This window comes from Schistosoma mansoni, chromosome 1 (genome assembly GCF_000237925.1).
Source record: "Schistosoma mansoni strain Puerto Rico chromosome 1, complete genome".
Lineage (NCBI taxonomy): Eukaryota > Metazoa > Platyhelminthes > Trematoda > Strigeidida > Schistosomatidae > Schistosoma > Schistosoma mansoni.
This window is the reverse complement of record NC_031495.1, coordinates 9,708,370-9,728,775: the sequence shown is the minus strand read 5'-3', so window position 1 is coordinate 9,728,775 and position 20,406 is coordinate 9,708,370. Positions and strand designations below refer to the sequence as shown.

At 38.2% G+C, this 20,406-nt stretch overlaps 1 protein-coding gene across 1 annotated transcript in view; it reads right to left on the bottom strand.

Moving 5' to 3' along the window:
* Smp_162030 (folylpolyglutamate synthase) overlaps positions 1–8,397 on the bottom strand; it is a gene marked incomplete at both ends in the record, with an annotated part of 28,456 nt that extends 20,059 nt beyond the window's left edge. The window contains 3 exons of the mRNA XM_018793186.1: positions 4,915–4,995; positions 7,284–7,398; positions 8,201–8,397. Coding sequence (XP_018647724.1) covers positions 4,915–4,995; positions 7,284–7,398; positions 8,201–8,397 — 393 coding nt within the window. The remainder of the gene's footprint in view (positions 1–4,914; positions 4,996–7,283; positions 7,399–8,200) is intronic.
* Between the last annotated feature and the right edge of the window lie 12,009 nt (positions 8,398–20,406).

Here is a 20,406-nt window from a genome sequence, read left to right as displayed (position 1 = left end):
AATAAGATAAGACATGAATAGGTGATGATAATTTCAAAGTAGAATTACAGAAACAACAATATTTATACAATCCTGATGAATGAGATAAAATTAAATTTCTGAAGTTTCGTGACTTACTGTGAAGCACTTTTTTGGAGAATAGAAATAAATCAGAAGTTGAATTTATATGATCAGACCTACTTTAATTTTAGTTGTATTAAAATTATTCTATCCTAGGTCCTTTACACTACTTACTTACCCCTCATGGAGGAGCATAGGCCGTCCACTAGCATTCTATATCCAACGCTGTTCTGGGCAATACTTCTCAGTCCTTCCTAATGGTTGTTCATCCTTTTTAGGTCTGTTCCAATTCTTGGTGCAGTGTGTCCTTTGGCTTTCCTGTTTTCCGTTTCCATTCAAGATTCCAAGTTAGAGCTCGCTTCATGATGCAGTTTGGTGTTTCCTGTAATCTATGTCCTATCCACTTCCAACGTCTTTTCCTAATTTCCTCCTCAGCTAGAACCTGATTTGTCCTCTCCCACTGTAGACTGCTACTGATGGTATCCGGCAAATGGACATTTAGTATTTTGCGTAGACAACTGTTTATAATTGCTTGTACTATTTTGATGATGGTTGTAGTAGTTCTCCAAGTTTCAGCTCAATACAGTAGGACTGATTTGACGTTCGTATTGAAGATTCTCACTTTGATATTGGTTGACGGTTGTGTTGAGTTACATATGTCCTTCAACTGTAGGAATCCTGTTTTTGCTCTGCCAATCCTCGCCTTTACATCTGCATCCGATCCTCCTCGTTCATCGATGATGCTACCCAGATAAGTAAAATTTTCCACCTCTTCCACAGTTCTTCCATCAAGTGTGATTGAGTTGTTCTCTCTGTTGTGTTTGAGGATCTTGTTTTTTCCCTTGTGTGTGTTGAGGCCTACTGATGCAGAGGTCACTGCCACACTAGCTGTCTTCACCTGCATTTGTTGGTTTGTATGGGATAGAAGAGCCAAGTCATCTGCGAAGTCCAAATCGTCTAATTGCATCCAACCTGTCCATTTTATTCAGTGCTCCCCCTCAGATGTCGAGGTTTTCATAATCCAGTCAACTACCAGAAGAAAGAGAAAGGGGGAGAGAAAGCAGCCTTGTTTGATTCCGGTCCTCACTTGGAATGCGTCTGTCAGTTGTCCTCGATGCACGACCTCGCACTGTAGTATGTCGTATGAATTCCGAATGACATTGATGATTTTCACAGGTACTCCATAGTGTCGAAGAAGTTTCCATAATGTTCTCCTATCCATACTGTCAAATGCTTTCCCATAATCAACGAAGTTCTTGTACAGTGACGAGTTCCATTCGGCTGGTCGTACAATGATGATAAACAGTGTCGCGATTTGGTCTGTGCACGACCGATCCTTACGGAATCCGGTCTGTTGATCTCGAAGTTGGGCGTCCACTGAATCTTTCATCCGGTCCAACAACACTGTTGGAAACTTTTCCTGTAATTCCCATATTTATTCAGATCACCTATCTTTGATATCTTGATGAGATATCCCTCTTCCCAGTTTGTCGGCAGTTGTTCTTCCCCCCAAATCTTCCCTAATAGAACATGAAGTATGTTTGCGGTTGCTACTGTTTCTGACCTCAGTGTCTCAGGTGGTATGTTGTCAGGTCCTGCTGCTTTCCTACTCTTGATTTGTCTGATGACCATCTTGCTTTCTTCGGTCGTTGGTGAAGTGACATCTGTAGGAAGGTCCGCAGGTGCTGCTTCGATTTTCGATGGACTCAATGGAGCTGGCCTATTCAAGAGTTCTTCAAAGTGTTCTACCAATCTGTTCCTCTGTTTATGAGTCTGTGATTGGCTGTTTTCTTGTTTTTGCTTTCTTGAATCCTGTCTGGGGTTTCGACAGAGATACATTCATTATGATGCTTCTTGAGGCCCAGCACCTGCTTACATGTTGAGGTTGGTGCTTCTTTTATTTCTTTCCAGCTGTCCCCCATAGTAGTTTCATCTTTAAGTAGATCTTGTAGGTCTTGGAACCTGTTGTGAAGAGCAATCTTGATTTCGTTGAGTTTGTCGGGATCTCGGAGGGCTGTTTTGAACCTTTGTAATATTGTTCCTTCAGTTGTCCATTGTTTCTTTAGCTTTAATTTCATCTTGCATCCAACAGGTGGTGATCTGGAGCTATGTTAGCTCCTCTCCTGGTTCTCACGTGTTCCAATGACCTGAATTTTTTAGTGATGTAAATATGATCGATCTGATTCCCTGTAGTGTGATACGATGAGACCCATGTAGCTTTGTGTATGCGTTTGTGTGGGAATATTGTGCCGCCTACACCCAATTTGTTAAATGCACATAAATTTGCAAATCTGTCACCATACTCGTTCCCTTCTTCCTTTCAGTCCATGTCGTCCCATGATATCTTCATACCCAGTGTTGTCCATCCCTGCTTTGGAGCTTAGGTCTTTCATCAGGATAGTCAAGTCCTTTCCTGAGCACTTAAACATGATCAATTGCAGCCTCTCCTAAAACTGACCTTTATCATCGTTATTGCTATCATTGGATAACATTCATTGTGATCCCCTCCCTCTTTGTCTTGAAGGATGCTTTGATGATCCTGGGTCTATGAGATTTTCATCCTATGAGTGCTTTGTGTGCTTCTTTGGATAGCATCAGAGCAACTCCCTGAATGTGGAGCAATTTCTTCTTCGTGACCAGAGCACAGCAGCATCTCTGTCGAATCTGATCTCATCTGTCCAGCTTGGGTCCAATGGGTTTCACTGATTCCGAGAACCGCCAAGTTGTATCTCCTCACTTCCCCAGCAATTTGATTGGTTTATCCGGTCTCGAACACTGTTCGGACATTCCATGCACTCATAAAAAGTGTTACTTTGATTGTTAGAAGGGGCATCAGCCTCGTGATTTCCTAAGAATCTCGCCACTTGTCATGAGGAGTCATGTTTCTGAATTAAGATGCTCCGACACGAAGGGGAGAGTTTAAATGGTTTAATTCGTTTATTCTGGTTAGCGTTTTCTACGGAATAGGGTTACTGATCTCATGCCCGACCCTCCTCGTTTACCCGGGCTTGGGACCGGCAGTAACCCCAGAAGAGCTACAGGCGGAGTTCTTTGCACTACTTAAACTTATTTTAGTGTTACGTTATTTCGGTCAAGGTTATTTCTTACTGTATGAGATATACCTGGGTAATTGAATGTGTGTGTGTAAAAAATGCGGCATTTCTAATGTGAAAGAGTTAGGAATTTTTTTAGTTGTATGAGATGTTAACGGGATTAACAGTGTGGCAATTCAGATAAATGGTTTGTGTTGTCAGGCCTTCCTTTCTGTTAAGAGCGGCTTCAGCCACTTGCCTCTCTATATAATTGGAAAATCCAATTTGAACGATTTCGATATTATTAATATCCATTTGATGGTCATTAAATCTATTATGTACTGGTATTGCTGGTTTAATTTGTAGATTTTCTAGTTCTACGAGACTATTTGGAGGTGTTTTTGTGCAGTTTAGATGTTCGTTGGGACAAGTTACGATTTCATAATAAGACTCCAATACAGAATTTCCCACAATTTATATATCCTAATCTGCAGACATAATTTCGTGTCGAAATGATAAGGATTTTATCATTTGTTTAAACTAAGTATTTTGAGGAGTGTTCGTTATTTTATAGAATGTTTTGGTTCTGTGCGATCTAGTGATTCGTTGTAGTTCTTCTGTCGTGTTTTAGATCAAATATTTTCAGAAAAGTTTGCTAGTGTCAGTCAGAAAAAAATATTTTTTTAAATTGCTATTTTGAAATTCATAAAATACACATGTAAAATTGAAACTGGCAACTTAGAATTCGTCAGTTTAAATAGATCAATCTGGAGAAAATCTCAAAAATCTTTTATAAATACCCACGAAGCTTACACTGTATAATTATTGACTGAAGTTGAAACAAACTTTTTAAGTTTTTATTGCTTTCTCAATTAATGAACACTAGGTTAAAGAGTTATTCAGTGGTATTTTGTAGTATAGTCCATCCAGTTTCCTCATTAAGTAGCAGAGTTAAGATATAACACATTATCCCTAAGGTGAACAACTCACTTCAGCCAGAGATGTTATGCTGTATATACATTGTAAAACGTCCCCAAATGCCCTGGTACGGCCGAGAGTGGGGAGAGTCCGCTCTCCCTCTCGAAATGCTCTCACATGGCCAGCGAATATATAGCCTCTGCCAGGGAAGTCCTACTCACTGCATTCTCGTGGCATTACTGTTGTTTACGAAATTGAGAGGACGAAAAGCGAATGTCCGGCGCTTTAACCGGGTTGGTGGATAAGGCGAGTCCATCTAGGGGAGTTGGAAAACCCTGATTCCAAACCAATGGTGCACATGGGCTCCAATATCGTGAGGGAACAAATGGCGTACGAATCAATCATTGATCCCCGTCTACCATGGGACTGCATCTCCTTACGATGCTCCACTGCCTTGTGGACTAGACCTTCAGGTCAAGGGCTCGGGGTGTGGCCCCCTAAGAAAACCACCTGCTTCAGTCTGCGCACCTGGGCAGTATCACAGCCTTCACACAAATCAAATGAGATTTGTGCGGCGCATATGTATCTGGTGCTTCCTTGTACCAATATTTATGTGTTTAAATAAAATAAATATAAAATAAAAATTGTAAAACATTCAGCTCTCATTCGTCATTCTGTCGACCTTAACTCGAAAAACTTAATTAGTATTTTATTCGCATGAAGTTTCTGTGGTTATGTATAAGTCGTTCGGTCCTTCTAGTCGCATAGATTAGTTCTTATATTGGAGGTACCGTCCAGTTCGTCATCACTTTCAACCCCAATCAACATTATGTAGATCGAAACACTAAGACAAAAATATCTTCACATATTACTGGTAAACGCCAATAAACATAAGTAAACTCACTTTCTCATCAATAAACGCTTTACAAGCCATTACAAAAATGTAATGAAGAAACGATGGCATAGGTATATTATTAGAGGTTTTCTACATAAACATAAGAAAACGAGAATAATATAACTGAATAACTTAACTTACTTGTCAGGTATAAATTTTTGCATTCAGACTGTTTGGTCGAGAACTAATGATACTGGCCGATTTTCTAAACCACGATGAACGGAGTGGAACTCTCATCTATCAATAGATAGTTGATAGACAAGTGTTTTCACTATCATGTGAAACGGATTATCTATGTACTTTTGTGAGACCTATCAAGTGCCAAACTTACAACTGAAACAATGAGATTTAAAGTCCAATATAAAGACATATATTCAGTCATCAAGTTCGACTGAATTCATAGTTTTCAGGAAGAGAAATCAACGAAATTAAACTTTATCTATTCAGATATTTAGATATTACACTGATTACGTCAAAAACATTGTATTACATAAGCCTAAAACAATAGTGGAGTACGGTGAAGGTGTAAAACTGCTCTCCGAAAGCTTGTATTAATATCTAAAATTATGTGCTTTCATTTGGTGAAGCCAAATGAAATATTAATAACGTTCAATTGATTCTTTTATCTGGTTAGTTTAATTGACAAGATTTTGTTGTATCATTAGAACTGAGAATTAAATATTGTGTCAGTCAGTCATACTCAAACAAGCTCGCATTGTTACTCCAGGTAGTTATAAGATTCTGTATTTTGTCAGCTCCTTCACTAGACAGGAAGGACCATATCACCTGCATACTCTGGGTCGACAAGTGGATCTCCTGATAAGAAATTAACCCCTAAAAAGTTAGACGACAGCAGTGTAGTTTCCGAAAAACCCTTGTACCGAAATAAAAACCCTGAGAAACGTCATTTAAGGTTATAAATTTTGATGACAGTTCGTCATAAGCTCTGGCTCGATCAATAGTATTCGAGAACCTTGCCAATGGTTTATATACCTCTTTGCCACCCTTTTTAATGACAAATATTGTCACAAAAGCTCTCAGTTAACTCAATCAAAACTTCCGTAAAGTCGGGGAATGCAACTAGAGTCGAACGGCAGAAAGTACATTCGTGCCCCAGAACCTGATAAAGGGACAACTGACTCGAACCAGTCACACACGACCATTTAGTAAACAGTTGCAAATATGCTAACATACTTTTCAGATTTCACCACCGGTGATGGAAATCTGTTGTTCCCAAGGCCTCATTACTATCATACCATTATACAGTCAACAGTACAACTTCGCCATTAGACGTCAAGTTGCTACTCCTAGTTTTAACATCCTCCAACTGACCTGGGTAAGATGGTAAGACCTAAAGGAGCAAGTGGTCTAGCCACTATGGCCAGATTACGTTATCATGATATGCATAATCGACCACGTCAAGAAAAGGAATAAACAGTGAATTTTTGTGAATAAATTAAGATATTTATAACAATCTACCCAATGAGTTGAAAATCTCATTTTTCTACTCATTGGGATATTACAAATATATGAATTTATTTATAACAATCTACCCAATGCTCAATTTATTCAAAATTATCAAATCAAAACTTGGTAATGATACCTACAAAGAGTGAATTTATCTGTATTATCGAGACCGATTATGACTTTTGTAACTCAACATTCTCATTCAATGGCAACGATAGTAGCGCGGACTGCAGTTGGATAGTTTGTATTTACCAATACTAGTCAGTCTGATTGTTAATGGACTGAGACTGTCTTGGTTTGCTGCACCACCTTAGTACTGTATTATATGACAGATTTGGGATTATTGTTAGCTAGTTCATGAAGTTAGCTTAGACTGGACATACAAAGATCACTAGCAACCAATTATACTAAACATATAGTGTTAAAAGATGTGGCACTATTACCCATAGTAAACCATATCAAATGATTTTGAAATTCTATCTCGTTGTATCCCTTGGACATAATATTTTACTCAACTGGTCCTAAGTCAGGATGAGAATTGGACGTTAACAACAATACACTCGAAAATCCAAAACGCAAAAGTTAGTATAGTAAGAACGTTAAAGTTTATCCAAAATTTATATAAGAATCTTTTAGTATTTTTCCATTTCATTTACTAGCAATGATTGGCTGAAAATTTGCCCAATCAGGATCCTCTGATTTCACTTTGACTTTAGAATGAGACGATAACGCTCTACCCTACTAACACATTAGGTTACTGATTTTAATATACGACCGATTCGAAGACTCTGATGTACCTTGAATTCATATTTGAAACTTATTTTCCATATTAGTTGCAATCAGTTATTTATCACAGATTAGTTAGTAGTAGTAATAGCTAGTCGTACATTTGAAAACAACGTGAGACTCACTGTAAACTCAAGAAGTGTCCCACGCACATCCCAAAATAAACTAGCAAAGTGATCACGAGATATGGGTCGTCCATTTATCCGTATTCTTTCCTCAACATTTATGAGGTGAGGAGAGCTGTTTAAAGAAAACAAAAATATACAAATATACGATTAATTAACATAACACCCGTTTTTTGATAACTTGATGGCTCCGTATGTGGTATCAGTTGACAAAAGAAGGTGAATGATTTGATATGACTTAATATTTTTGATCGATCTGGGGAGAAATTAAGCTTTCCGATGAATACTATTAGTTATCATTAGTATAGATAACTAAAATGAAGATATTGATTAGTTATTTATTTGGAGTTTTGTTAAGACTACTTTCCATATAAATCAGCTAAAATGAACTTTGTGAGTCAGATTATACGGGTGGCTCCACCGAGATTCAGTGTCTTTGAGGAGCTTTCAGCTATATCGTTATTACTTCTACTAGATTCCTCACCAGAGTAAGTCGAAACGGCAGTTTTCTTGTTTCATTAACCATTTAACTTCTTCAATACACAGGAAATGCCCCAATATAACATAGAGAAGTTTATCGGGTATTTGTTTTAAAGTTTATTCAGACTCGAACACCGACAATTGGAGTAACTTGCGATCAGCGTCCAAACAAATACTCCATGAAAGCCTGTATTCACTCACTGAGATGACAAATAATGGCGATGACTAAACAAGTAATTGTTGAAGTGAAATTTGGAACGACGATTAAAACGTTTCTCGAAGAAAACTATTAACATCCAACACTTCTGACGTCACTAAAGAATAGACTACTCAATTATTAAAGCTCCAACAGTTAAATAAGCTGGTTACTGCCTAAAATTCGCATTCTGACTATAGTAACTATAAAAAACAAAAGTTGAATGTATATACTCACTAACCTTAAAAAACCAGTGCGAAATCCGGATTGCCGTAAAATATTTTCAATCATTGAACAAACTGAACCTTTGCCTTTAGACCCTGTGACATGTATAATATGTAAGTCACGTAGTTGCTGATCCTGTTGTACAAATAACTTAAGAAATTCTTGAACATACTTCAATTCCAACAGCAGAGCAATAAACAGCGGACAACCCATACCTTTGTTCTTTCAAAAGCCTTGGATTTGACGGTGTTAAATAATTCGACAGTTTAATAGATTTGTTAAGTTCATGTATGGCGTCCTTCAAACACTTAGAACATGAGTCAACTTACTTGGTACGATCGAATGAAACATGGGACTATTTTACGAAAAGTCATTTAAAAATATTGGTTTCTTGGGTAAATTCATTAGCAAACCTGAAAAATTACAAAGTTGAACAAATAAAATTAAAGAAACGGATGCTGAAGGGCAAACCCATACTTGGAATTATTACGCTTACTCAGTAATTAAGCTGACTGAGGCACTAAACATCCTATTTTTTGGACTCAAACAAGCATATTTAAGGCGTTAAACGGGACCGAGTCCCACATTAATCACTTGAAGGGTTTTAACGTGTTTTTGCCGACTATGATCCATTATTTGTGGAATGCAACTTGTGCACAGTAGTACGACTGAGTAAACAAGACTAAAAGGTACATTTATTTCATGAGACTTAACAACACACATTTTAAGCAAGTGACCTAACAGTTTAGAGTTACGTTCTACGATCATTTAGTCACAGTTCTGTTAAGTATAAAGGAGTCACTAGGCTATTAAAATCTCATTACACTTAGTGTTATTCAGACAGCCAGGTAATATTAGTCTTTACAAAAAAGTGGTAATTAATAGTATCTTGGTTACCTTGTTGATAACATAACCAGATCAGTGGTGCTGACCTTTAAAATATGTTTGGATGAGATTTCGGGATTTATTCTGTTAGTAAACTACCTTTTGGGTTATTTTTGTCTTCTGAATATGTCATCAAATCATTTGTATTATTATAAAAGCTATTATTACCATCCTCACGGTTACATTTTTCCAACCCTGCAGAATTATGAGTTATCGTTCCTTAATGTTTCTGTCTAACTTACAATGCACACTAGTCCTTACTTAATCATATACTTTATACGCTAAATATCACATTTGCTGTTTTTTCAAAACCTGTATATTGCAAAAAATCAGTAAATTCGAGGCGTTAAATGTGACATATTGTCTGAAATTGCACGGACTAAGCAAAATAGACACATAGGTTATTTACGCATGCACAAACTAAGAATGTTATTTTGTGTTTAAGATAAACTACATAAATACTTTCTTTGGTAATCAAGTTAAACACAAAATATAAAACACAACTAAGAGGACAAGATATCTCACAAAACATTAGATTACTCTCAATATTCATAAAGAAAAGCATTAAATCGATCGTATCAAAAATTTTGTAAGATAACAATGTGCTTTATAAGTACCATGACAAACAGAATAATGTATGGATAACAGTACGTAGATATAAGAGGAACGTTAGTCTCAAGAAATATGAACTGTACACTAACGAACGAATTTTGTAAGCATTTGGGTTTTACAGTAAACTTGAGCAAATTATATGATCAGCGTGAACACGTTTTTTCTGCCGCGTTAACGAAATGGCAGACCGATTATTTAATTTCACCTTCCCACGTTCAACCTGTTTGAATATCATTTAGGTGATGAAAGACGTTGCTACAACTTATTTTTTGTCCAGTTTCAGCGAATATGTCAATATGTATTTTGCTGAGTTCATATTTCGGAAAATAATTTAAGGTTTAATGTACATGAACCTATATATATATATATATATATCGTCTACATGAATTTATATTTTCAACCTACAGCAAACCTAAATTGCCGTATAAGACTTGAGACATGAACAGGGGTTGGTCATGTATTTGTAAATTACGTCCTATTTGATCAGAGCTGACTTGACAACCCCGTGGGAGGATACACGCGGTAGATCTTACCAGAGTAACAATACAATGTCATTATAGCTTTGTATTAATAATTTGACTGTTGAAATATTCTGTCGAATAAGGCACCATGATACACATATAAGAGTATATGAAAATGCTGATGCGTACATCTGAATTTCCAACAGAAACGTGAAGTGAGTTTAGCTCAACAAACATTCACTGAGGTACAAACCAACCTAACATAATACGGAGGAAATAATGGAGTATTGAGAATCTTTGGAAGAGTGCAAACCGAGTTTTGGCTTGTGAGTAGGAGAATAAAACTGTGATGGATATAGAGGATGAAAATAAAGCAAGGAATAAGTAAATGGTACTCAAACGCTTCATTTTATCATTTTTTCACAACTTTACTACATTTATTCTCTTCTTTTATTAGTACATTAAATTCATGCATATTAAAGAGGGACCGAACTAGTTATTCTAACCTCCAGGCGAATAAAAGCTATCTAATCTCACAAGTTCAGGGTGCGGCACTTATGGTTTGCTGCTGTTATTACTTGACTTTAACCCAGTCATAAAAATTTGTGAAGCCAGATGGGGTATGCGGAGGAATCTGTGAAGCTAAATGTTGCACAGCTTTAAGCTTCTCAAGCAGTGGGTAAACTTCCGGAAAAATAAGAGAGACGCTAAAATGGCCTTGAGAGTGTCCGCACAATAGCAATAACACAAGCCTCAGATTAAGACAATGCGAGGTCTAAACTACGAGCAGACACAACATGAACCAAATAATGTTAACCTTACCAAGGTCTTTCAATCGCAAAATTGTTCAAGTGGTTGTAGACATATAAAAAGCTTTCGCCTAATGGAGATCACCAATGCCTGCGAGTAAATATGTGGTTAAACTTATCAAACAAAAGGAGATTCGAGAGGCAAATTGTGTGAAGGGATATCTCTTTTCCCAACTTGTCTTTTTAATGTCTACAGCCTTCAGTAATAAGAGTATTAGGTAGGTAGACCTATATTAATTATTGCAGTCTGTCTTTCAATAAATATCCCAACTTTTCCTTGTAGATGTCACCTGATGAGATTGACACCACTTGTTCGAGTAGCGCATTTCAGTCATTGACCAGTAGGTGGGAAATGAGGAACACTAACTTGTGTGCATTGGGTCGCGGTTTTGAGACGTTCTTGTTGCGACCTTGAAGATGATAAGTTCTGGAGGGAGCTTGAATGTAGTACAATAGTCGCGGTCTTACATAGGTGGGGTATAAAATCCAAAGCATCTCGTCAAAGGATGAAAGTGCTAATCAAAATGACCGTAAGGCTCGCGAATTTTCGGAGTCAACAGATTAAATGACTTTGCGTGACCTGGTTAACTAGCCCCAATCATCTTTTCAAGTAATTTAACTACAATGCTGGTTAAAGTGACAGTTCGGTAGTTAAGTACAATCCGTCTCTTCCCATACCTAAATGTAAGTCACGGAAGAAAGGTAATTGACCGCACATACCCACCTTCGACTTTGAGTGGCTGAATAACAGGGGGCATTCCGTATTCGAATTGCCTGGGGTCAATCGCGTAGGTGTAAGTGGGGATGATCCTCAGGTGTTCCCATGTTCACGTAGACTGTTGATATCTGAAAACCACCAACTTCGTTGCCAAAGTCATAAAAAGCGTCCTTTGTCTTCTTTGGAGCAAACCTCAGGTTGGTTGCTACTGCTTGACATTTTATGAGAAAATATCTTTGGATTAATGAGTTTGGATGGTACATTATAGCCGGCTAAGTAAAAAATATGATTAGAAATAATCACTCGCCATTCTATATGCTGATAATCCGTGTAACATATGGTTCTGTCCAAAGTTAAAAAGATGACTGAACATCAGTGAGTTAGGAAACGTTGTCGTTCTTCTTTAGTATAATAGTACCCTCTGCATTGCATTTGGTAAGTTTTCTTCACAATTATACATTTTTTATTTTGTACTCTATTAACACAGTCCCATTTGTCATGCTTCTTGCCCGAAAAATTCATCAGATCTAAGTCTATGAATTTGCGGCTAATGCGCGTCCCTCAACAGGATGATTAGGTGATAAAATCACGTCAGCTGATATAAAATCATCCTTCTGAAAGTTCGTAGATAATCAGTTGACGAAGCGGTTTGCTTAATAGGATGAGCAGGATCTGAGGTCAGCATTGAACTAGTCATAATTCTCATATTAAGGGGTCGTATGTGTCAAAGGAGAGACTGGTCATGAAGACAATGAAAGCTCAAATGTCTACAGGCATGTATGTAGTCCTACAATTCCAGGCTATGGTACTCGTTGAAAGTCATCATTTTCTTAAAAAAGAGGAAAACTGAAGGAATTTACTTCCGAAAACAAACCCGTGTGTATGATCTGCTTCTATAGCTACGATTAGATCGCATCATATAAACAATAACCAAAAGTTGTCGGTAAATATTCTATTTACAAAACCAACAATTAGAAGTGAAGATGCTGTTTGTCAAATGTTGCTGTGTAGTTATTCATTGTTTCAGTGACTGATAACTGCTAACCTCGGTCACGGTCGTCCGACTTTATTCGCATGCACAAGGATGGGAAGGAGAGTCGATATTGTCTGCATGGTAGATCAGCTCATGTATATAATGGATGACACGTCCAGGGTAGGGGTTATCGTCATGGACTGTGCACAACATGAGTCATGAATAACTTGGTAAAAATTCAGTTTATCAATTCACGAACAACAATCTTATGAACACCTACGTGATCACATATGCAGTAGTGAAAACTGCCCATAGCAATTTCTTCGGTCAACTGGCAATGCTTTTTAATATTACACCATACTGCATTTAGATTTATAGGCTTAGTTGTTCATATTGTTCTTACTTACCCATTATGAGAAGTCATACTGTACCTTGTAAACAATATTTGTTTTATGTGTCACTGTAACTGCAGAAATGCGGAAACGAAATCGCTTATGCTCGTCACACGTAGGTACAGGTTTTCCATGTAAAGTAGAATATGAAGCAGTATGTTTAAGTCTATGGGTAGTATGTCAATAACAGTAGGTCTATCCAAGCACTTCGTTGATCGTATGATGTTTATAAAAACAAGTGAATGATAGTTATCATACACATGTTTAAATCTGGGGATAAAGTAACGTATATGTAATTGGCATCAGAAATAGTTATAATTCATTCGTACACTGTTTTCCGATATATCCTCATTTTTGCAGCAATTATTGGCCTTGCTTATTGGTTGACATTTGACTACCATCAAGATCTTATCTGAACATGAAGTTGGCAAAAGCTCTTATTTTCAAATCACGATATTTACAATGGTGGTCTATTTCAAACTTTCCACTGTATCAGTGAGTGGACATTCATTCACGTATCGAGGTGGCCAGTTACACTCACTGGTGATTCGATGGGAATCTTTATAGATATCTGACGAGTGTTTTACTCTGGAACTTCGAACCCATTTGCAGTGTTCACGTAAATTTTCTGTTTTGACATATAACGTTAACGAGAGCAAGTCAAAAACAGATTTGTGACGATGTAACTTGCGAGACCGTGATCAAGCTACCTCAAGTCCTTCTGTATGACAAAAGAAATCGATTTCATTATGCTGGGCTCTCGTCATACGGCAGCTTCGAGATTCCGGGAATCAACTTATTTACAGTTCTTTGAACTTCCAACAGCTCATGGAGTTTGGGACGAACGAACAACGTAAATGAAACTGAAATGGTTTTGGCATTGGTATGATCGAAAGCTGCACAAAGGGTTTCTCAATGTTGTCCGACGTTTATGTATATGTAACTTAGTGACCGTTATGACATAATCTACTTTGGAGCGTTTATCAGCTAATACAAGATTCTAGACCGTTCACAAAATTTTTCGCAGATCATTTTCGGAGCTTCTAAACTACATTTTTCTTGCATATTTTTCCTTTCTGAAACGTTTCGTCCTGGTCCTTCAGTCGAACGTATAGGTATTGGGCAACCATCATAGAAAGCCAGAAACCGTGGGGGTCGTTCTTTCCCCAGGGGTTGCCATTGCAATCCGCTAATTTCTGGGAAAGGAGAAATTTTCTCCGGCCTGTTTCACTTGAGGAGAACAGCTTTTGAAATTCATACCTTAGTATAAACGACTTATTCGATTTTTCACATGGCGAACCACTTACTAACAGAAATTGTCAGCATACTTTTCACTAATATCGACAAACTGATAATTCAAGCCATCTACCTCGTTTGTAAATGACGAGCATGATCAGGCGCAGTTGAAACTATAGATAGTTCCCGAAATCTGAGGTGGTTAATGAACAAAAAATTTGTTACCACTGTCTTCTATTGCTAACTGAATTGTAATTCATAAGAGCTTCTCCAAACTAAATCTTTTTCATCAGCACTAACCAACTCCTGTTGAGTCCATTGATGTATTCTACAGAGACATACATTCTAATATGGGTGACATCATGAAAACGTGAAAGCACAAACATACTCAAGTTGTACTTTGGCTCACAGTTTATCATTTTATAAATGATTAGAAGGTATCAAAGTTAGTTCGCATGACAAATAATATTTGATGATCATTAGATGCTTAGGTGCAATAATCCAGTTCAAAGCCCAAAATTACATCAGCATGAACCTGTTTAACATTGCGATTATAATTATACCACATTTCGCTTACTTGGAAGATAAGACTGAAGTTGATGCAACAGTCTCATGTATGGCGCATAAGTCTTAAAATAGAATGCGATTATTTGCCATGAATATGGGCTTAAACCATTCAAATTGCACAAAGGTGAACAAAACAGCAAACATTCAAAAATTAAGCTAGCAAATATTGATTCCACAATGTGCACGATAAGGCGTTCCACGCTCGCAAAAGCTTCAGAAATTAAAATCCCACTATGTCGAATCTAGGGCTAACTATATCGTCTTTCCAGTCCCCGAGGAGTTGAGTTTGGGAGAGTGATATGTTAAATAGCGCTGTCAGTGGCTCTGAACATAGTGCAAATAGATGACAATAGTCGTGAATGTAGTACATCTGAACCCATCGATTTTGTTGATCTGAGTTATAGAACAACTGAAGGACGGCTTTCTCAGTTGCATGTACTAGTCTTTTTATCTAGTATCTCAGTGGTGTAGATATGAGTGTTGTTAACAGTACCCGTAGGATATTATTCACTGAAACAGTTTGATAAAGTCTCAGCTTTGGCCAGGTCTGACTAAGCCAGTAGATCTGAGTTCCCGTGAAACAACATTGAGGCGATTTCATCACTACATTTCATTCTATGTCCGATGTACGAAGACAACCGTTTTGGGCAAGCACGTCCATCTTATGTCAATTGTTTTTCATAAGTGGTGCGACGTCTAGCTGTGGTCTTTAATCATGTAGTCCAGATTTTTCGGCGTTCACAATTAAATGATTCGCGGTCTGTTTTCAAAAGCAGGTCTCGGCAGCTTTTCGGTTTCCTTATCGATCCATGGAGGGCAATATGTATAAAATCCAAACAACGTTTCGGTGAAGAATAACTGTCGGAAATAAATAAGAGACGCGTTCTGCCCAATCGAAAGCAGAACAAGGTGATTGGGGTAAAAACGCGTCTCTTATTTATTCCCGACAGTTATTCTTCACCCAAACGTAGTTTGGATTTTAGAGTTCTAAACAAATATTACCACTCAGTTATTCAAACAATAATTGTTCCCACAGTAATCGATCAAAAAATAAGTGCTATTCTATCCCGTCTGGATAGATCAAGAAAAAATCCGTTCAGAAGGTTACTTTATAACACAAAGTTTTTCCAATTCACAACCAAAATGCACGATCCCAGTCAAATCAAGCGACACAATCACAGTGTGGACAATCAATATGGCAGCCACCAAGACACAAAATCAATTAAAACAACATAGATACAGTTTAAGAAGAAACATAGAAACCCAGTGAAAGCGACAGAAAAACTGAGAAAACTTTTATGAAATGAAACCTCAAATGGCATCAAAAATGATTAACAATAATGTACAAATAAAGAAAACATTAAGAACAAGTTGCAAATATATGGAGGGACGGATTTTCACACACGAAACCTTCAAAATGGATCTTACAATATGATACCCTAGATGTTGACCGTAGGATGAACGGTGATGGTAAGGACTTGAATGTGGCTTTAAACATATTTCTGACATGGCAATCCAATCAGAAGTAGCCTACTGATGTCAATCGATGGTAATCAGAAGTGATCTCAAGGACAGATGCACTTAATTGCTTGAGTGTCCTGAGTGGTCAGCATGGTTGCATTTGCGATATGTTCCTTGACTGTGGAGAATGCTCTTCACGCAGTGTCGTCCAGATTAATGGATTTCGCATTTCCACGACGTTGGTCGGTTAACGGTTTCATAAGGGAGGCGCACTTCGGTATGAACCGTCTATATAAACTTACAAGACCGTTAAATGTGAACAATTGCTCAAAAGTCGGGTATGGGTAATCCAGAATGGCCGCAACTTTGCTTCTGAGGGGTCGGAAGCTTTGGGCAACAATAGTATGTCCTAAGAAGTCTAAGGAGTCGGTTCCGATTCAGCATTTCTGAATGTTTACAGTAAGGCCATGCCTTTGAAGTCGTCCGAAAACAGTGTCCAGATGCTGGAGATGTGATTTTTTGTCCGGACTTGCTATCAGACAGTCATCAACATACGCATGTACGAATATGAGACCACGAAAGACGTCACCTATGAACCTTTGAACCTTTGGGTAGCATTTCTTAGGCCGAAGGGCATTCGCAAAAATTCGTAGATTCCGAAGGGAATTATGACAGCTGGTTTCTGCAATATTGTCAGTAGCCATAGGGATTTGTTTGTAGGCTTTAATCAAGTCGATTTTCGAAAAGACAATCGTACTTTTGAAGGTAGCTGTCAAATCTTGAATGTTCTGCAGCGGCTAACAATCGTAAGTCGTATTTGCATTTGAACGCCGATAAACACCAGTTGGACGCCAATCATTGCTGTCCTATTTAGGGACTATATGCAAAGGAGATGCCCACGAGCTGTTTGACGGTCCAATGATTCCTAAGTCTATCATGTGGTCAAGTTCGTTTTTAGCTAACCCAAGCTTTTCGGGAGCCAGTCGGCGTGTTTTTGAGAATACAGGTGGTTCTGTAGTCGAGATGTAATGTGTAACATTGCTGGTCACACACGGCAATTTCGGTTGCGGTTGATATATACCGGAGTATTTATCGAGTAATGGTTGATATAATGGGTCTTTGGCGTGCTTAATTGTGACTGGAGATAATCTGCAGTCAGGAAGAGGAGTTACATAAACGGATGATTTAGCGTTTCCGTTTATTAACCTGCGTTTGCGTGTGTCAATCAGAAGATTGTGGTATTGTAACAGGTCTACATCAATGATTGCGACCACGAAAAGCCAGCGAATGGGTTTGCGTAAACCCACGTTTAGGCAGACGTACCTTTTACCATATGTAACGATCGGTTTTACATTCGCCGACTGTAAGCTTAAAACAGACTCGTGAAGCCTGTCGTTAGAATTCGCGGGACGAACGCTAACTTCTGAGCCAGTGTCGACGAGATAGCGAACTTTCGTTGTCACATCTGGGACATATAACAGACGTCTATGTTTGCCAGGTACGGTTGCCGTTAACGCGTGCCGGCTAGGAAGTTTCCCGATTTTAAGGTCGGATAATTGCAGTGTTTCCTGCAATTTCTAGAAGACTTTACATACTGGTTATGATACTAGCACCAGTCGGGGTTAACCGTCTCTCGTAGTCGAGAGACAGATTGCCCACGTGAAACTCTTCTTCACGAGGTTTATGACCGTCTAGGGTCATTACGAAATCGAAGATAGCGTCCCAGTGTATGACATAGTTCGATGATGTCATTCGGGGTCGTTTGAGGTTTTTCTTTGACTGAAAAGACCTCGGATTAGTAGATTTTTTGATTTCTAAGATGCGGTCGGCAGATGCAGCCAGCTCGTCTACGACGTTGTTTTGCAACGAGACGAGAACTGCTTGCACCTGTTGAGGAAGTTTAGGCAAGAAAAGTTGTCTGAATAGGCCATCATCGAAAGTTCGTTGGCCGATAACCTCTTCCACTCTTAGCAACATGTCTGTCGCAGAACCATGTTGCAGATCGATGTTACTGAGGAGTTGGTCTAACCTTTGACGGTCGGTTAGATCTCCACATTTCAAAATCTATCGTTTTAGTGTCTCGTAAGGTTCCAAAACATCACTAGTAAACATACTAGGTGTGACGTACTTGTTAAATTCGCGCTGTAGTGTCTTAACAACCGCGAGGAACTTTGTGCGTGAGTCCGTAATGCTCCTGCGTAGCAGAACCAGGCTTCGATATTGTCCGGCCAAAAAGGCGTTAACTGAATCGAGGTTGGGGGGATAGTCTCTAACTTAAATACTTGGGGTATCTGTTCCGTCATAGTGAAAAATCAAGTGTTATGATGAACGAAAAATAAATAATTAAAGTGTATCCGAGAACTCTAAAAAATGTATCCCAATATATAAAAGTCAAATATAGCAAGACAATCATTAACGAAGTTGCAAAAAGGAACAGACTCACACTTTATCGTTTAGTGTACCAGATCACGTCGGCCTCACCACTGAAGATACCACTAATATTGTAGTTTGACAACTATGGACCAGTAAAACCTATTATCGAATCGTGCCCACCCAGTTAAAATCAGAAGTCAGAAGCGAAGGGGTTGGAAGATATATTTGATGCGTTATCAATATATCGAGAAGTGATTGATCTAATCTGGCTAATGATCTTAGGAAATGTTTCCCAGGCTGTGCTGTAACGTGATCTGGTGCGGATGCATGACCGAACGCCTTCAGCTAAACAAGACCACTAAAAATAGCGTGGTCAGCGTCAAATGTCGAACACTTAAAAAGGTATTGATTTTGGGGAGTTTTATACAGCTACAACATTACTTTTAAAAAGCGCGCTCGTTTTTCCGCTTTGGAGAAACATACTTGGTAAAATTTTAAAGCAAATCTCAAGTATTCATCACTTTTCAACTTTTATACAACAGATATGGATGACGAAGTGTCTGTTCCAAAACGTTGTTAACCTTGAACATTGGATGATTTTTTCATCTTAAATCATCAAAGACCGTTCGATTGTTTGTGACACGTATGATGGTGAAGAATTGTGTTTTAGGCTGGTTACTAATTGTCCACTTGTCCCTGGTAAGGGCGTGGTATTTACCAGGGATATCGCCGATCAATTATTGTCCACCACCGGTTGGTAGTGAGAGTAATTGCAAGGTACAACGTTTCAACATGATCTTACTTTTTTTAGAGTGAGATTACTCTGCTCGTTAATAAGTTGACTTCAAAGAAGTCGTTTATCTCTTTCCGCTATGACTCGTAAGTTCTCTTCACAAGTTTTTTCACTCACTTATTTTTTTGTTTTCTATTCACCCGAATATTAATGTTTCACGCGATTGTATGCGGTCCCTGATTGAGTTCATGATTTAGATAAGTTTTTATACGTCAAAACCACAAGGCAACTAACGATAAGAGTCCCCTTACTATGACTTATTTGGTGAGGCAAAATAATGGTTAGCATATCTTAAACACACACTAACTTGTTACTATCGATCTAGCTGCAATCAGAGTGAGTGAATTGTAACTGTTGATTTCGATGAAGGGATGACGTGTGGTTGGTATTCATACAACCACAAACTGCTGACTCTGTATTACGAAAAGTATCCGCCTTGTCTGCTCAAAAATACATTGTGCTCGATGCATTTGACACCGGTCAGTTGATAACGGTGAATTACTCAACGATGAACATTCGGAAGCACTTATGGTGTTAGTAGGATTTTTTTGGGCATCTAGTCAGCAACCGAAAACTGAGTAATAAATATTGACTGCTCATTCTTGCAAATACGAGACATGTTCGGTTAACCTGATAGATTTGTTCATAAGCTGTAAGATTTCTCTATTAGGATCTAATGTTTACATTTTGTTCAGGTCGTTTATCTGCGGTTTAGGATTATTTTTAAACTTGTAATTAATCGGAGAATAAGGGACCATTGGAACTCGTATGAATTCGTATAGATGCTAATGGATACTGAGTGAACATCTGAGGCTGGAGTCTGTCATTTAGATTCACATTTCTTGCTGTGTAGTCTCTGTATATAAGTGGCAGTCGTAATACTGTATATCTGTGGATTCAATTTCTACTGATTAATCAGGTTGTTAAACCTTGTCTTTAAAC